This window comes from Oncorhynchus masou, chromosome 13 (genome assembly GCF_036934945.1).
Source record: "Oncorhynchus masou masou isolate Uvic2021 chromosome 13, UVic_Omas_1.1, whole genome shotgun sequence".
NCBI lineage: Eukaryota > Metazoa > Chordata > Actinopteri > Salmoniformes > Salmonidae > Oncorhynchus > Oncorhynchus masou.
Window position 1 is genome coordinate 60,863,157 of NC_088224.1, and position 12,881 is coordinate 60,876,037.

The window sequence follows — 12,881 nt, forward strand, 5'->3', positions numbered from 1 at the left end:
AATGGTATGAAATGCTTTGAGCGATGCTCATGTTTAACCACATATCCCTCCAGAAAGCTAGGGGATGGGTTTACTGCCGTAATCTAAGTGAAATTATTGTCCTGTGGTTCTGAACAAAGAAATAGGCCTATGACCTGTAGGACCCAATTCTAACATTTAGGCTACAGTACAGGTACATTTACTAATAAATTACACGGTGAAATGCTAATTAGGCCAACACAGTAATATCATAGGCTACATGTGATTCATTCGAACAACTTTGCTAACAATTCAGTTTGATAGTAGGCCAGGCTAGCGCAACTTTATAATCAAACAGTTGACTAGTGTTTCGTGCTTGGTTTAGTCATTGTCGGTAGCCTAGCCTACTTTACTTGGGAGCTACTTGGTCGTTCAAAAGTGTTCCTGGATGTCAATGTTTGTTTTTCCATTGTAGCCTCCGGTAACTGCTGGTGCGATTTGTTCATGGAAGAGTTTAAGTGGTCCTGTGTGGCTCAGTTGGTAGAGCATGGCACTTGCAATGCCAGGGTTATGGGTTCAATTCCCACAGGGGACCAGTATGAACTAAATATGAAAATGTATGCATTAACTAGTGTGTGTGTACTCACTACTCACTACATTAAGTCGCGAGTAAAATGTAAATTATTTGGGATGTTCGTTCAACTGATTTTTTTTTTTTTAAAGGACATCTTAAACCAAAATGCATGAAAATGTAATTATGTTGACACCATCTTAAAATATAACTGATGCGTGCCACTACACTAAAGGGAGATGAAGAGCAAGCAGTGGCTGTGCACTCATGACTCTCATTCGAGGGCACTGCTCGCTTGGTTTGCTACAAATAAATATGTTATAACTTGTCACTGATTTTAAACAGATTTTGGCAATAAAGCTCTTTTTCAACTTACCTAGTCAGACAAACTCATGGATACCATTTTTATGTCTCTGTGTGCAGTTTTGAAGTATTTTTTGTGAGTAAATGCTTACTAGCATAACAAAATCTAGCTCTTCCAAAGACTTCCAGTCATTGTGCTAATGCTAGTTAGTAATTGCGCTAAGGCTAGTTAGCAACTTCTGCATGTTGAGACAAAATTGGTATCCATGAGATCAGACTCTGGGTAAGTAGAAAAAGCACTAAGTGCAAGATTGTCAATTATCTGAAAAGCAGGTCTCAGAATAAATATTTAGTAAAAAATATATAATTTCTAATCATATTTCTGGGAGTGGTGTTAATGATTTAGCAGCAGTGAGGTCCCGCTTCTAAATTAATAGTTTTTTCTTATACCTTAATTTAACTAGGCAAGTCAGTTAATAACAAATTCTTATTTACAATGACGGCCTACACCGGCCAAACCGGGACGATGCTGGGCCAATTGTGCACCGCCCTATGGGACTCCCAATCACGTCCGGTTGTGATACAGCCTGGATTCGAACCAGGGTGTCTGCAGATGCAGTGCCTTAGACCACTGCGCCACTCGGGAGCCCAAATACAGGAGGAACACTTTCACTTCTAAGTGAACACTAAAGTGCAAACACTTGGGATACCTCCTATGTGACACAAATGTAAAAAAACAGGCATATGGGCGTACTCACAGGATGGTGTGGGCGGAGCTGGAAGGTGTGTGGCGAGAGAACGGCGACGGCGAAGAAGCGCAGGAACACGAAGCTGCTGACTGCCGAATACTGGACGTGAGGATCATCTGCAGGGGAGAGGAGGAAGGGAGAGAAGGGGGGTGTAGAAGACAGAGGGGGGGACAGGAGAAGCACAAATAAAAATAAATCTTTGCTACCTGTCCTTATCCATTGACTAAGATGTCATTTTTTTAATTTGGTGAACTATCCCATTAATCAAATCAATCAAATGTATTTATAAAGCCCTTTTTACATGAGCCGATGTCACAAAGTGCTGTACAGAAACTCAGCCTAAAACCCCAAACAGCAAGCAATGCAGATACACCAATTGACACCAGACAGGCTAACAACTGGGACAGGCCCAGTTCCAGACTGATCTCATCTGTTCCCTGGACCTTATTGACTCACCTAGTGGATTTGAAAGGACTGTATCGGGATTGGCGTAAGCAAAGACCCTATATCAGGGTTGATACCCATCCACTACTTTCAGATCAACAAAGGGTACAATAATTGATTTGGGACTGTGCATTGCTGTCCACAGTACACACACCGCTACAAACACAGGTCATGCTCCTCCTACCATTAAAAAGGTGCCAATTCATATGAGCATAGCGGTTTATGAGAACATGGCTCATACAAAGTTCCAACACTACACATTAACAGGACCTTGTCACAGATTCAGTAGCTTCTACTTGAAGGGCCTCTGTCATACATACTATGAGACAATCTCCTGCACTTTAGTCAGGCTTCTGGCTCCACCTCATGGTGGACATGGTCTCTACAACATGCTGCTTACTGATGGAAGATAATTTATAAAAACCACTCTGTAAAAGTAACTAGATAATACTTGGGAAAGATTGGCATAATATTTCTGTATCTAATCTACCATCTTTTCCTTTGGATAGAGACCTGGACCTTTCTACACTAATGCTTATAAAAAGGGACTTACACAAAATCAACCCTACATTTGTGGTATGAAAACATCTCAGAAACTTGATTTGTGGTTAGTGGACGTTCTCTCTAATGTGATGAGGCACAGTGAGTATTGATGAGAGAGCTGTGACTGAGGGATAGGGTTGAAAAACTCCAGAAACTTTCCCTGAAATTTTAGCAATTCCCCAAAAAGGATTTGTTTTTAAACCCAGGAACTTTGGAAAGGTTTCCAGAACTGTGCAATCCTGCTGAGGATGAGGTAGGATGAAGGTGAGGAGAGAGGATGAAGATGCGTGTGATGCCCCGCTCACCTGGGAACCGCTTGGAGGCCATGTGACGCAGCGAGCGGAACACGTCACACATGAGCGGGGGACAGCTGGAGCTGGACTGGGTGATGGACGAGAACACCTTCTGAACGTAGCCCTGCAGGTTCTCCTGGAGAGGATGGACATGCACATCGTGAACACGCACACACTTATTATAACAGTTCTTTCTGTATACCACCCCACTACTAGACAATACACTGATAGACAGCTTGCGATGCACCGGACAAATGTATACTGTACCTTGTTGACCTCAACGTTGTCTCCTTCTTTCAGTTTGATCGGGTCAATCTCACAGGTTTTGTTGGAGTCACAAATCTACGAAAAAAAATAACTTTGTATTTAGCTGTTATGCAGTTTTGAATTCATTTTCAAACATGTTGTTCCTAGGTTATGAAATGAGCTTCTACGATGTGGTTCATAGCAGGGCTTACTTCTTAGGATCGGTGTTGATCTATGACATAATCCATTTCCTCACATTATTCCCCAGGTAACATATGGATGTACATTACCTCATCCAATACAGGCTTCAGGGTGACCGTCAGGTAGCTCCGCCCTACAATCTTCATCATGTCGTCGATGCAGCGCGTTGCCAGGGAGTTGCCACGGAAAATTGTGTTTGCCTCCCTAGACAGACAAGACGGGGTTCAGAGGTCAGGATGCCTATTCACTATATAGAGCACTACTTTTGTCCAGAGCCGATAGGGCCCAGGAGAAGTGTGTACTACTCACTGAGTGTTCTCCAGTTCCAGGACAGTGATGGCGGAGACGAAGGGCACCAAGCGGCTGTGGTGGAGCAGCAGGCGGACCACGGGCAGCACCGCCTCATACCTCTCCCTGCAGATATCCCCCAGAATGTGGGCCGCTGACGCCGAGATGGGCTGAGAGGGGGAAGAGAGATAAATGGAGAGGTAGGGGGGACAGAGAGAGGTTCTGAAAAAGTCCCTCATTCTCAAAAGGCACCATACTGTGAGCGATGATTGGTCAGCCACTAATGGTTATTAGTTGACCGCAATTCAACGTGTAGACGGCCACCACTCATTACAAACTACTGACAGCGGTGTGGAATACACAGTGGGGTCTGTGGGCGATGGTTGGCCACTGATAGTTTTAGACAAATTGTTGGTCCTATGCTTCCTCTATTGTACACTATTGTACACTTTCTTCCTTAAAGGGAAACTTGGGGATTTGGGCAATGAGGCCCCGTATCTACTTCCCCTGAGCCAGATGAACTTGTGGATGCCATTGTTATGTCTGTGTCCAGTATGAAGGAAGTTTGAGATAGTTTCCCGAGCCAATGCTAGCTAGCTTTAGCACAATGACTGAAAGCATATGGGTATCAGCAAGCATCCCTTTAAGTTCCTTAATGAGCATAATGTACCATTCAGGCAGACCAGGTGTGTGAACAAGACCAGTCTGAGGTTAGCACCTTAATGTCTGGGGACTTGAGCAGCAGCGTGCGGAGCGGTGTGTAGCAGGCGGTTGGCAGCACATTGTCCTCGGTGTAGGTTACGTTGAGCCTCAGAGAGCCCAGGTCGTCTGTTTTGGACTTCCCGTTCCCTTTAGGCTGGAGGAGATACCTGTGGACCAGAGAAAGACACCCAACAAAACACACCCAGTCAGCGTTAAGAGTGATGGCCAGCCGACACATTTGTATTTGACAGTGGTGAGTCGGGTTGCACATTTCCGATAACTTATGTCCAGGATTAAATATAGAAATACCGGTTGAAAGCTTCATGGAATCAGGACATCTGGAGTCCTCCGACCAGAATGTCTGGAAAAACTGGGAGTTTTGGCAAAGTTGCCAGAATTTCGCAACCCTAGTGGTGAGACGCAAATGATGCTGTCAATGCTGTCCTCAACATGGGTCATGAAATGTGACGTTTTCAGCCATATAGTGCTTTTTCACCTTGAAATCCATTTCCTGTCCACATCGATTAAACAAACATAATAAAGTAGCATTTACATATATATATACATATAAAAAAAAGAGTTTTACACCAGTGTAGTAGCTTTAAAATAAAAAAAACTATGCAAAGATTTCAAACAGAACACGAAAAACAATGCATAGTTGAGCAATTAAGCTGCGTGTTTAAGCAGTGTGTAAATGAGCTGGGTGAGCCTGTATAGCTGCCTAGCCACCAACAGATGGAGCACTTTACAGATTTACATCAGGCTGGAACTCTTCATCGCTATGTTTGTCTCTAATCTGCTTGAACTGTATTCGTACTGCAGTACTCAGACACCCAGAAACTTCAGTTGAGCCCATGTATTCTGGGACGATCAATATACATTTTGTTCAGCCGAGTTGTGGGTCTGTATGTTAGAGTGTATGTATAGAGATCATCCCTGGCTTTCTCTCCCTCCCTCTACAGGAGATGGGGTTCTGCTGTCTCCATGCAAACTGACACCCACACACTAGTCTCACGGCCCTCATGCAAAACACATAGATCAGTATCTGCATAATCCCTTATCACCTAGAGGCGCACACACACACACACAGTTTACACAACACCACCATCGCAGTGTTCAAAGCAGTCTGAAGACGACGGAAGTAACCAGTACAAAAAATTACCACAGATATAGAGCTGCTGGACCGGGGGACAGGATCTGGCACAGGTTCATCTCCAATGATATATTGTTAAAGGTGCTATACGTAGGATTTTGTATAATTTCAGAAACCGCTGTTTGAAGCTGGTAGACCAAAACCGACAACAGCTGCAAAAATAATACAATGATTCTCTACAATATTCAGTGCTTATTTTCTCAGGTAAACTGAAATTGAGAGAGGTGTCAAATTTTAGCTACCAGGAAATGAGTGATTTCCAGTAGATAACACAGCCACAAAGTCAGAACAGTTTTCCCAGTTTAACAGACGCTGTTCTGGCGGGAGAAATCAATAGGCGAATATTATAGCCAATCACAACACTGGCAGGTAAGTAATACTGTGAAACACTATAATTCCACTATTAGCGCCAGATATAAATGGAAATTCTGAAATTACAAATATATATTTTTTTTTAATCTGATGTGTAGCACCTTTAAAACACAAGAGAAAAACTCGCTATTAAGTAGAAAAAATATCAAGGAACTGGATGTACCCTTATTCCTCTATTCACAAAGAGTATTGCAGCAGGACTGCTATATTGTAGGATCCGTTGTGCCTTTTAAATCATAATGAATAAGATTACATGGACAGGGGGAACTTGATCCTAGATCAACAGTACCCCTCAGATTATTTGTGAGTATGGGCCTTTTTAACATCCACCTCACAATGTGCAGATCTGATCTAGCATCCACGGATCTACGCAGAAAAGAAGGTCAGCACTGTGAGGGGTATGACGTCAGAGTCGCCGGATTGTTGTGGCTGATAAAACGAGGCGAGTAGCAGCGGAGTACGTAAGACCCTCTGTGTCATGTCCCCTTATCTGTCATCTGCTAATCAGTCTATTCATTTCAGCTAGCTAGCGCGGCAGTCAGATTACATTCTTCAGGTTGAGCGCAGCAGCAGCAGGCGTGTGGCTGCGTGCAGTGAGTGCACGACGTGTCCATGTGAGAGAAAGAAAGTGTGTCACGGTCACCCGATTTCCCTAGTAGACTATGTGGCTCTGATACAAAGTAGTGCAGTGTAGAAGGAATAGCATGCCACTTTCGAATGCAACCAGTGTGTTTGTAGTTAGAAGTTAGAGCTGTGGGCTCCTGTGGGCATGCGGACGCTACGTGCACCTTTGCATATTGTTGCGTCAGTATGCGAAATCTCTCGAGTTAGTGTGAGTGACCTGGCGCGGAAGCATCAGGAAGACAATGTGCGAGGTGAAGCTGTGGTGTGGTGTGATGTGTCACCGTTCTTACCAGGCTCTGTGAATGTGGTCATTTCGCAGGATCTTGACAGATACCCGCGTCTCCCCAAGGAAGACATCCTGCGCCAAATTCCCATTGTTCCACAAGTCAACTCTGCAGACACACACACACACACAGAGAGACAAAGAGAGAAACACTCAATCACACATACTAAGTGAATGTGATATTTGCAAATACACTATAAAAATCTACGAAAAAGGGACCAATGCCCCTTCCCCTTCCAAACACACCACTTACCATTGGCTGGCTGGCACTCTCATGGAAAACACAACCACATCAATCTCAACACATAAACACAAAATACACTGATGAGTTACTCCTTACCGGTGTAGTATACAAATTGCAGTACACTTTAAAAAAATACACATGCAATTAAAATCACCTCAAATCCAAACCTGAAAGTCATGCATGTGTGTTTACCTCTCTCGGCCCAGCCTAGTCTTACCCGACTGTAAACCCAGTGAGCTATGTAGCTATGAGTCAGTCGGCTGTAGGTGACGCAAACAGAGACACAAACCCCACAGGTCCTTAACCACCAACTTTGCATTACACACTACACCGGTTGTGACTAACACAATCCAATCAATTCTGGTTGAGTTGAAACACACTTGAAAAATCCTCTTCTGATTACATCCCAGAAGTCGCTCCAGAGAGATGGAGGTATGGTGGTCTGTTTGTCAGTGTGTGGAAAAAATCCAACCCACAGATGTTCTGTTAAAGGTCAGAAGGAAAATATAGGGAAAAAAAGAGAAGTAAAAAAAAAGGAGAGAAAAGCAGAAGGAGAATAGAGAATAAAAGAGAAGAGAAAAATAGAGAAAGGAGGAGAGAAAAGAAGAGGGGAAAGGGGAGACGGTACACTCACTTGATCTCCAGCTTTTCAATGTCCTCCTCCTCTACTTGGAAATTAGACTTTTTTGTGTAACTGTTGGGCCTTGTGACCTGAGGACAACAACAAGACGGAATTTACATCAGTCTTCTCCAACAAATACCAACTCAGACGAGTTAACGTGATGGCGCCGGAGGGGATGGCTGCAGTCTTAACGGCTCTTAACCAACCATGCTATTTTTTTATTTATTTTTGCATTGTTTTGTACATAATGTTGCTGCTACCGTCTCTTATGACCGAAAAGAGCTTATGGACATCAGAACTGCGATTACTCACCTCAGATTAGACAGTTTTTCTTCAATGAGTCAGACAGGAGGGATATACTACTACAGACACCCGACCAGGGCCAGATCCCAATCATTAGCTGGAAAAGGAAACTGAGATTTTGCGGCAAAAGATCAGGGTGTCTTGTGAGGATCAAGTGACGGGTGGCTAATCTGCCTTTCGTCCTGCTAGCTAACGTTCGCTGGAAAATAAAATGGGATGAACTGAAAGCATGTATATCCTACCAACGGAACATTAAAAACTGTAATATCTTATGTTTCACCGAGTCGTGGCTGAAAGACGACATTAAGAACACACAGCTGGTGGGTTATACACTATCGGCAGGACAGAACAGCAGCCTCTGGTAAGACACAGGGCGGGGGCCTATGCATATCTGTAAACAACAACTGGCACACGATATCTCAGTAAGTCTTGAGGTTTTGCTCGCCTGAGGTAGAGTATCTCATGATAAGCTGTAGACCACACTATCTACCTAGAAAGTTTATCATCTGTATTTTTCATAGCTGTCTACATACCACAACAGACCAATGCTGGCACTAAAAACACACTCAATGAGCTGTATACGGCCATAAGCAAACAGGAAAACGCTCATCCAGAGAAGGCGGTCCTAGTGGCGGGGGACTTTAATGCAGGGAAACTTAAATCAGTTTCACCTCATTGCTATAAGCATGTTAAAATGTGCAACCAGAGGGGGAAACAAATGTGACCACCTTTACTCCACACACAGAGACACGTACAAAACTCTCCCTCACCAACCATTTGGCAAATCTGACCATAATTCTATCCTCCTGATTCCAGTCTACAATCAAAAATTAAAGCAGGACGCACCATTGACTCTGTCTATTAAAAAAAAAAGTGGTCAGAGGAAGCAGATGCTAAACTACAGGACTGTTTTGCTAGCACAGATTGGAATATGTTCCGGGATTCTTCCGATGGCATTGAGGAGTACACCACATCAGTCACTGACTTTATCAATAAGTGCATCGAGGACATCCTCCCCACAGTGACTGTATGTACTTACCCCAACCAGAAGCAATGGATTACAGGCAACATTCGCACTGAGCTAAAGGGTAGAGCTGCCGCTTTCAAGGAGCAGGACTCTAACCCGGAAGCTTATAAGAAATCCCGCTGTGCCCTCTGACCAACCATCAAACAGGTAAAGCGTCAATACAGGACTAAGATCGAATCGTACTACACAGGCTCCGATGCTCGTTTGATGTGGCAGGGCGTGCCAACTATTACAGACTACAAAGGGAAGCACAGCCGAGAGATGCCCAGTGACACAAGCCTACCAGACGAGCTCAATAACTTCCATGCTCACTTCAAAAGCAAATAACACTGAAACATGCATGAGAGCATCAGCTGTTCCGGATGACTGTGTGATCACACACTCCGCAGCCGATGTGAGTAAGACCTTTAAACAGGTCAACATTCACAAGGCCACTGGGCCAGACGGATTACCGGGACGGGTACTCTGAGCATGTGCTGACCAACTGACAAGTGTCTTCACTGACATTTTCAAACTCTTCCTGTCTAAGTCTGTAATACCAACATGCTTCAAGCAGACCACCATAGTCCCTGTGCCCAAGAACACTAAGGTAACCTGCCTAAATGACTATCGACCCGTAGCACTCACATCTGTAGCCATGAAATGCTTTGAAAGGTTGGTCATGGCTCAAATGTACACCATTATCCCAGAAACCCAAGACCCACTCCAATTTGCATACCGCACCACAGATGATGCAATCTCTATTCCACTCCACACTGCCCTTTCATACCTGGACAAAAGAAACACCAATGTGAGAATGCTATTCATTGACTACAGCTCAGCGTTCAACACCATAGTGCTCTCAAAGCTCATCACTGAGCTAAGGACCCTGGGACTATACTCCTCCCTCTGCAACTGGATCCTGGACTTCCTGACGGGCTGCTCCCTGGTGGTAAGGGTAGGTAACAACACATCCGCCACACTGATCCTCAACACGTGGGCCCCTCAGGGGTGTGTGCTCAGTCCCCTCCTGTACTCCTTGTTCACTTATGACTGCACAGCCAGGCACGACTCCAACACCATCATTAAGTTCTGATGACACCAGTGGTAGGCCTGATCACCTACAACGATGAGACAGCCTATAGAGAGGAGGTCAGAGACCCGACCGAGTGGTGCAAGGACAACAACCTCTCCCATAGACAAAGGAGTTGATTGTGGACTACAGGAAAAGGAGGAATGAGCACACATTCCTTAACATTGACGGGGCTGTAGTGGAGCAGGTTGAGAGCTTCAAGTTCCTTGGCTTCCACGTCACCATCAAACTAACATGGTCCAAGTACACCAAGATAGTCATGAAGAGGGCACGACAAAACCTATTCCCCCTCAGGAGACTGAAAAGACTTGGCATGGGTTCTCCGATTCTCCAAAGGTTTTACAGCTGCACCATTGAGAGCATCCTGACGGGTTGCATCACTGGTATGGCAACTGCTCGGCCTCTGACCGCAAGGCACTAGAGGGTAGTGCGTACGGCCCAGTACATCACCGGGGCCAAGCTTCCTGCCATCCAGGAGCTCTATACCAGGTGGTGTCAGAGGAAGGCCCTAAAAATTGACAAAGACTCCAGCCACCCTAGTCATAGACTGTTCTCTCTGCTACCGCACAGCAAGCGGTACCGGAGCACCAAGTCTAAGTCCAAGAGGCTTCTAAACAGCTTCTACCCCAAGTCATAAGTCTCCTGAACAGCTATTCAAATGGCAATTCAAACTATTTGCATTGCTCCCCACCCCTTCTACTTTGCTGCTACTCTCTTATTATCTATGCATAGTCACTTTAACTCTACCTACATGTACATATTACCTCAACACTGGTGCCCCCGTACACAACAACAGTACCCCCTGTATATACTGTAGCCCAGCTATTGTTATTTACTGCTGTTCTTTAAATATTTGTTATTCTTCTTACTTTTTTTGATGATATTTTCTTAAAACTGCATTGTTGGTTAAGGGCTTGTAATAAGCATTTCACTGTAAGGTCAACACCCGCCGTACTCGGTGCATGTGGAGAAAAAAAAAAAAATATATAATTTTTTTTTTTTTTTGATGAACTGTCAAAACCAGCCAGACATCTAGGTTGCGTTCACTAGGGCACGCAATGGAAAAAACTGTTTAAAACATTTTGGAATGGGAAACAAAATGTGAGCATTCCTGTTAGTCCGTCCCCATTTTAGTCTGTTTTCCTCTGTTGGGAAGAAAACAGATGACATGAGCCCCCAGATGTAAATTAAGTTTACCTCAAAGTTAAAGGTTTCCTCAAATTGAGGGTCGCTGGTCTTCTTTTTCACCTTTGTTTTCTTCTGGTCAGACCTAAGGAGACAGAAGTGTCAGAAATATACTCAAACCTTTCTCATGGGGGGGATCTATGTTAAAGATTAATGGATATAATACCTAAGATGTTGACACATTGCATTAGCTATGTGGGTTCAATTGAAGTGAGCTAATAATCATGTGCCACTGCAGAGGATTGTAGTCTAGTCTTACCTGGCAGGCCCAACGAGCGAGACAGTGGCATACGGGTCACAGTTCTGTCCACTGATCAGAGGCAAGCCCTGGCATTCTATTATCCTGGGGGAGACAAAAGCAACAAGAGAAAACACTAATAAAACCATAGAATACACTCAACTTTGACAGGATATATTATATTACAGTGTTCTGACAATCTGACCTACCACTGACAATGTGCTACATAGATTAAATATGCTACAAAAACTGTAAACATGCACATTATTTAGTCTTTGTAGGGAAAGGTTTCAACCTCATCTCCAACACCACCCCAACATGTGAAAATTGTACATTTCTATGTTTTGTAGTAAAAAAAAGAAATCTAAGTTTCCAATGCTTCATGCAATTTTTAACCAATCATGGGCTGGCATTGCCTACTAAATGGTCTAATAATGGTTGATGATGTCATTGGAAACACTTAGCTTCCTCTATATTTTTAACTACGAAACATAGAAACGTGCCATTTTCACATATGATGATGTTGGGAAATGATGAATATGAAGTGGAACATTATCCCCATCTTTAATGTAAGGCTATTACACTTCTATAAAAAGTATGACTGACAAAACAAATCTTCATTGGAGGGTAGCAGCACAATCGAAGTGCTATTAAATGTCTGATTTAGGATAATGTTTTACAGGTTTGTCATTCAAACATTTTTTTAATTTTTTAATTATTTCATATAATTTTACATGTGATAATGCCACACAGAGGGACAGAGATTACACACACCTGTGACAATCTGAAGTACCCAAAAAAGCCACTAAATGTAATTTTATAAAATTCCCCACCAAAACGTGAAAAAGTTACCAAATTCTGTTTACTGGTAAACTTACAGAGGGAAGACTTACTGTAAACTTTCTAACACTAGGGAGGACACACACACACACACACACACACACACACACACACACACACACACACTGTCGTTGTCTGTGTCACACACGGCTTTTTTGGTGACATTCTTACAGCATACATCACAGACATCTGAAGCTGTTCATTAGTCCCATGGCTGAGTGAGTGGTTAGGGAAAATCGTCATGACAGCCTATGGCTTTAGACAAACCATGCCTACACTTCCTACCTTCTCAGTCAGTTGGCAGTTTTTGATCATTTAACTAGGCAAGTCAGTTAAGAACAAATTCTTATTTACAATGGACGGCCTACCCCGGCCAAACCCTAACGACGGTGGGACAATTGTGCGCCGACCTATGGGACTCCCAATCACGGCCAGTTGTGATACAGCCTGGTATCGAACCTTGGTCTGTAGGGACACCTCAAGCACAGATGCAGTGCCTTAGACCACTGCGCCACTCAGGAGCCCCACGTTGACAGAGAGATATGGTATGTCTTTCTACGACATAGGGAGCCAAAAATAGTCCAGAATGTGCGAAATATTCCCATGGACACAGTCATGGG

At 43.8% G+C, this 12,881-nt stretch overlaps 1 protein-coding gene across 1 annotated transcript in view; it reads right to left on the minus strand.

The window, feature by feature from the left end:
- Positions 1 to 12,881, minus strand: part of LOC135552756 (ras GTPase-activating protein 2-like) — a 48,984-nt gene that overhangs the window by 23,597 nt on the left and 12,506 nt on the right. Inside the window, exons 6-15 of the mRNA XM_064984581.1 lie at positions 11,443 to 11,526; positions 11,196 to 11,268; positions 7,609 to 7,685; positions 6,738 to 6,839; positions 4,315 to 4,465; positions 3,618 to 3,766; positions 3,398 to 3,512; positions 3,129 to 3,203; positions 2,874 to 2,997; positions 1,591 to 1,697 (exon numbers count right to left, since the gene is read on the minus strand). Of these exons, the coding sequence (XP_064840653.1) occupies positions 1,591 to 1,697; positions 2,874 to 2,997; positions 3,129 to 3,203; positions 3,398 to 3,512; positions 3,618 to 3,766; positions 4,315 to 4,465; positions 6,738 to 6,839; positions 7,609 to 7,685; positions 11,196 to 11,268; positions 11,443 to 11,526 (1,057 nt within the window). The remainder of the gene's footprint in view (positions 1 to 1,590; positions 1,698 to 2,873; positions 2,998 to 3,128; positions 3,204 to 3,397; positions 3,513 to 3,617; positions 3,767 to 4,314; positions 4,466 to 6,737; positions 6,840 to 7,608; positions 7,686 to 11,195; positions 11,269 to 11,442; positions 11,527 to 12,881) is intronic.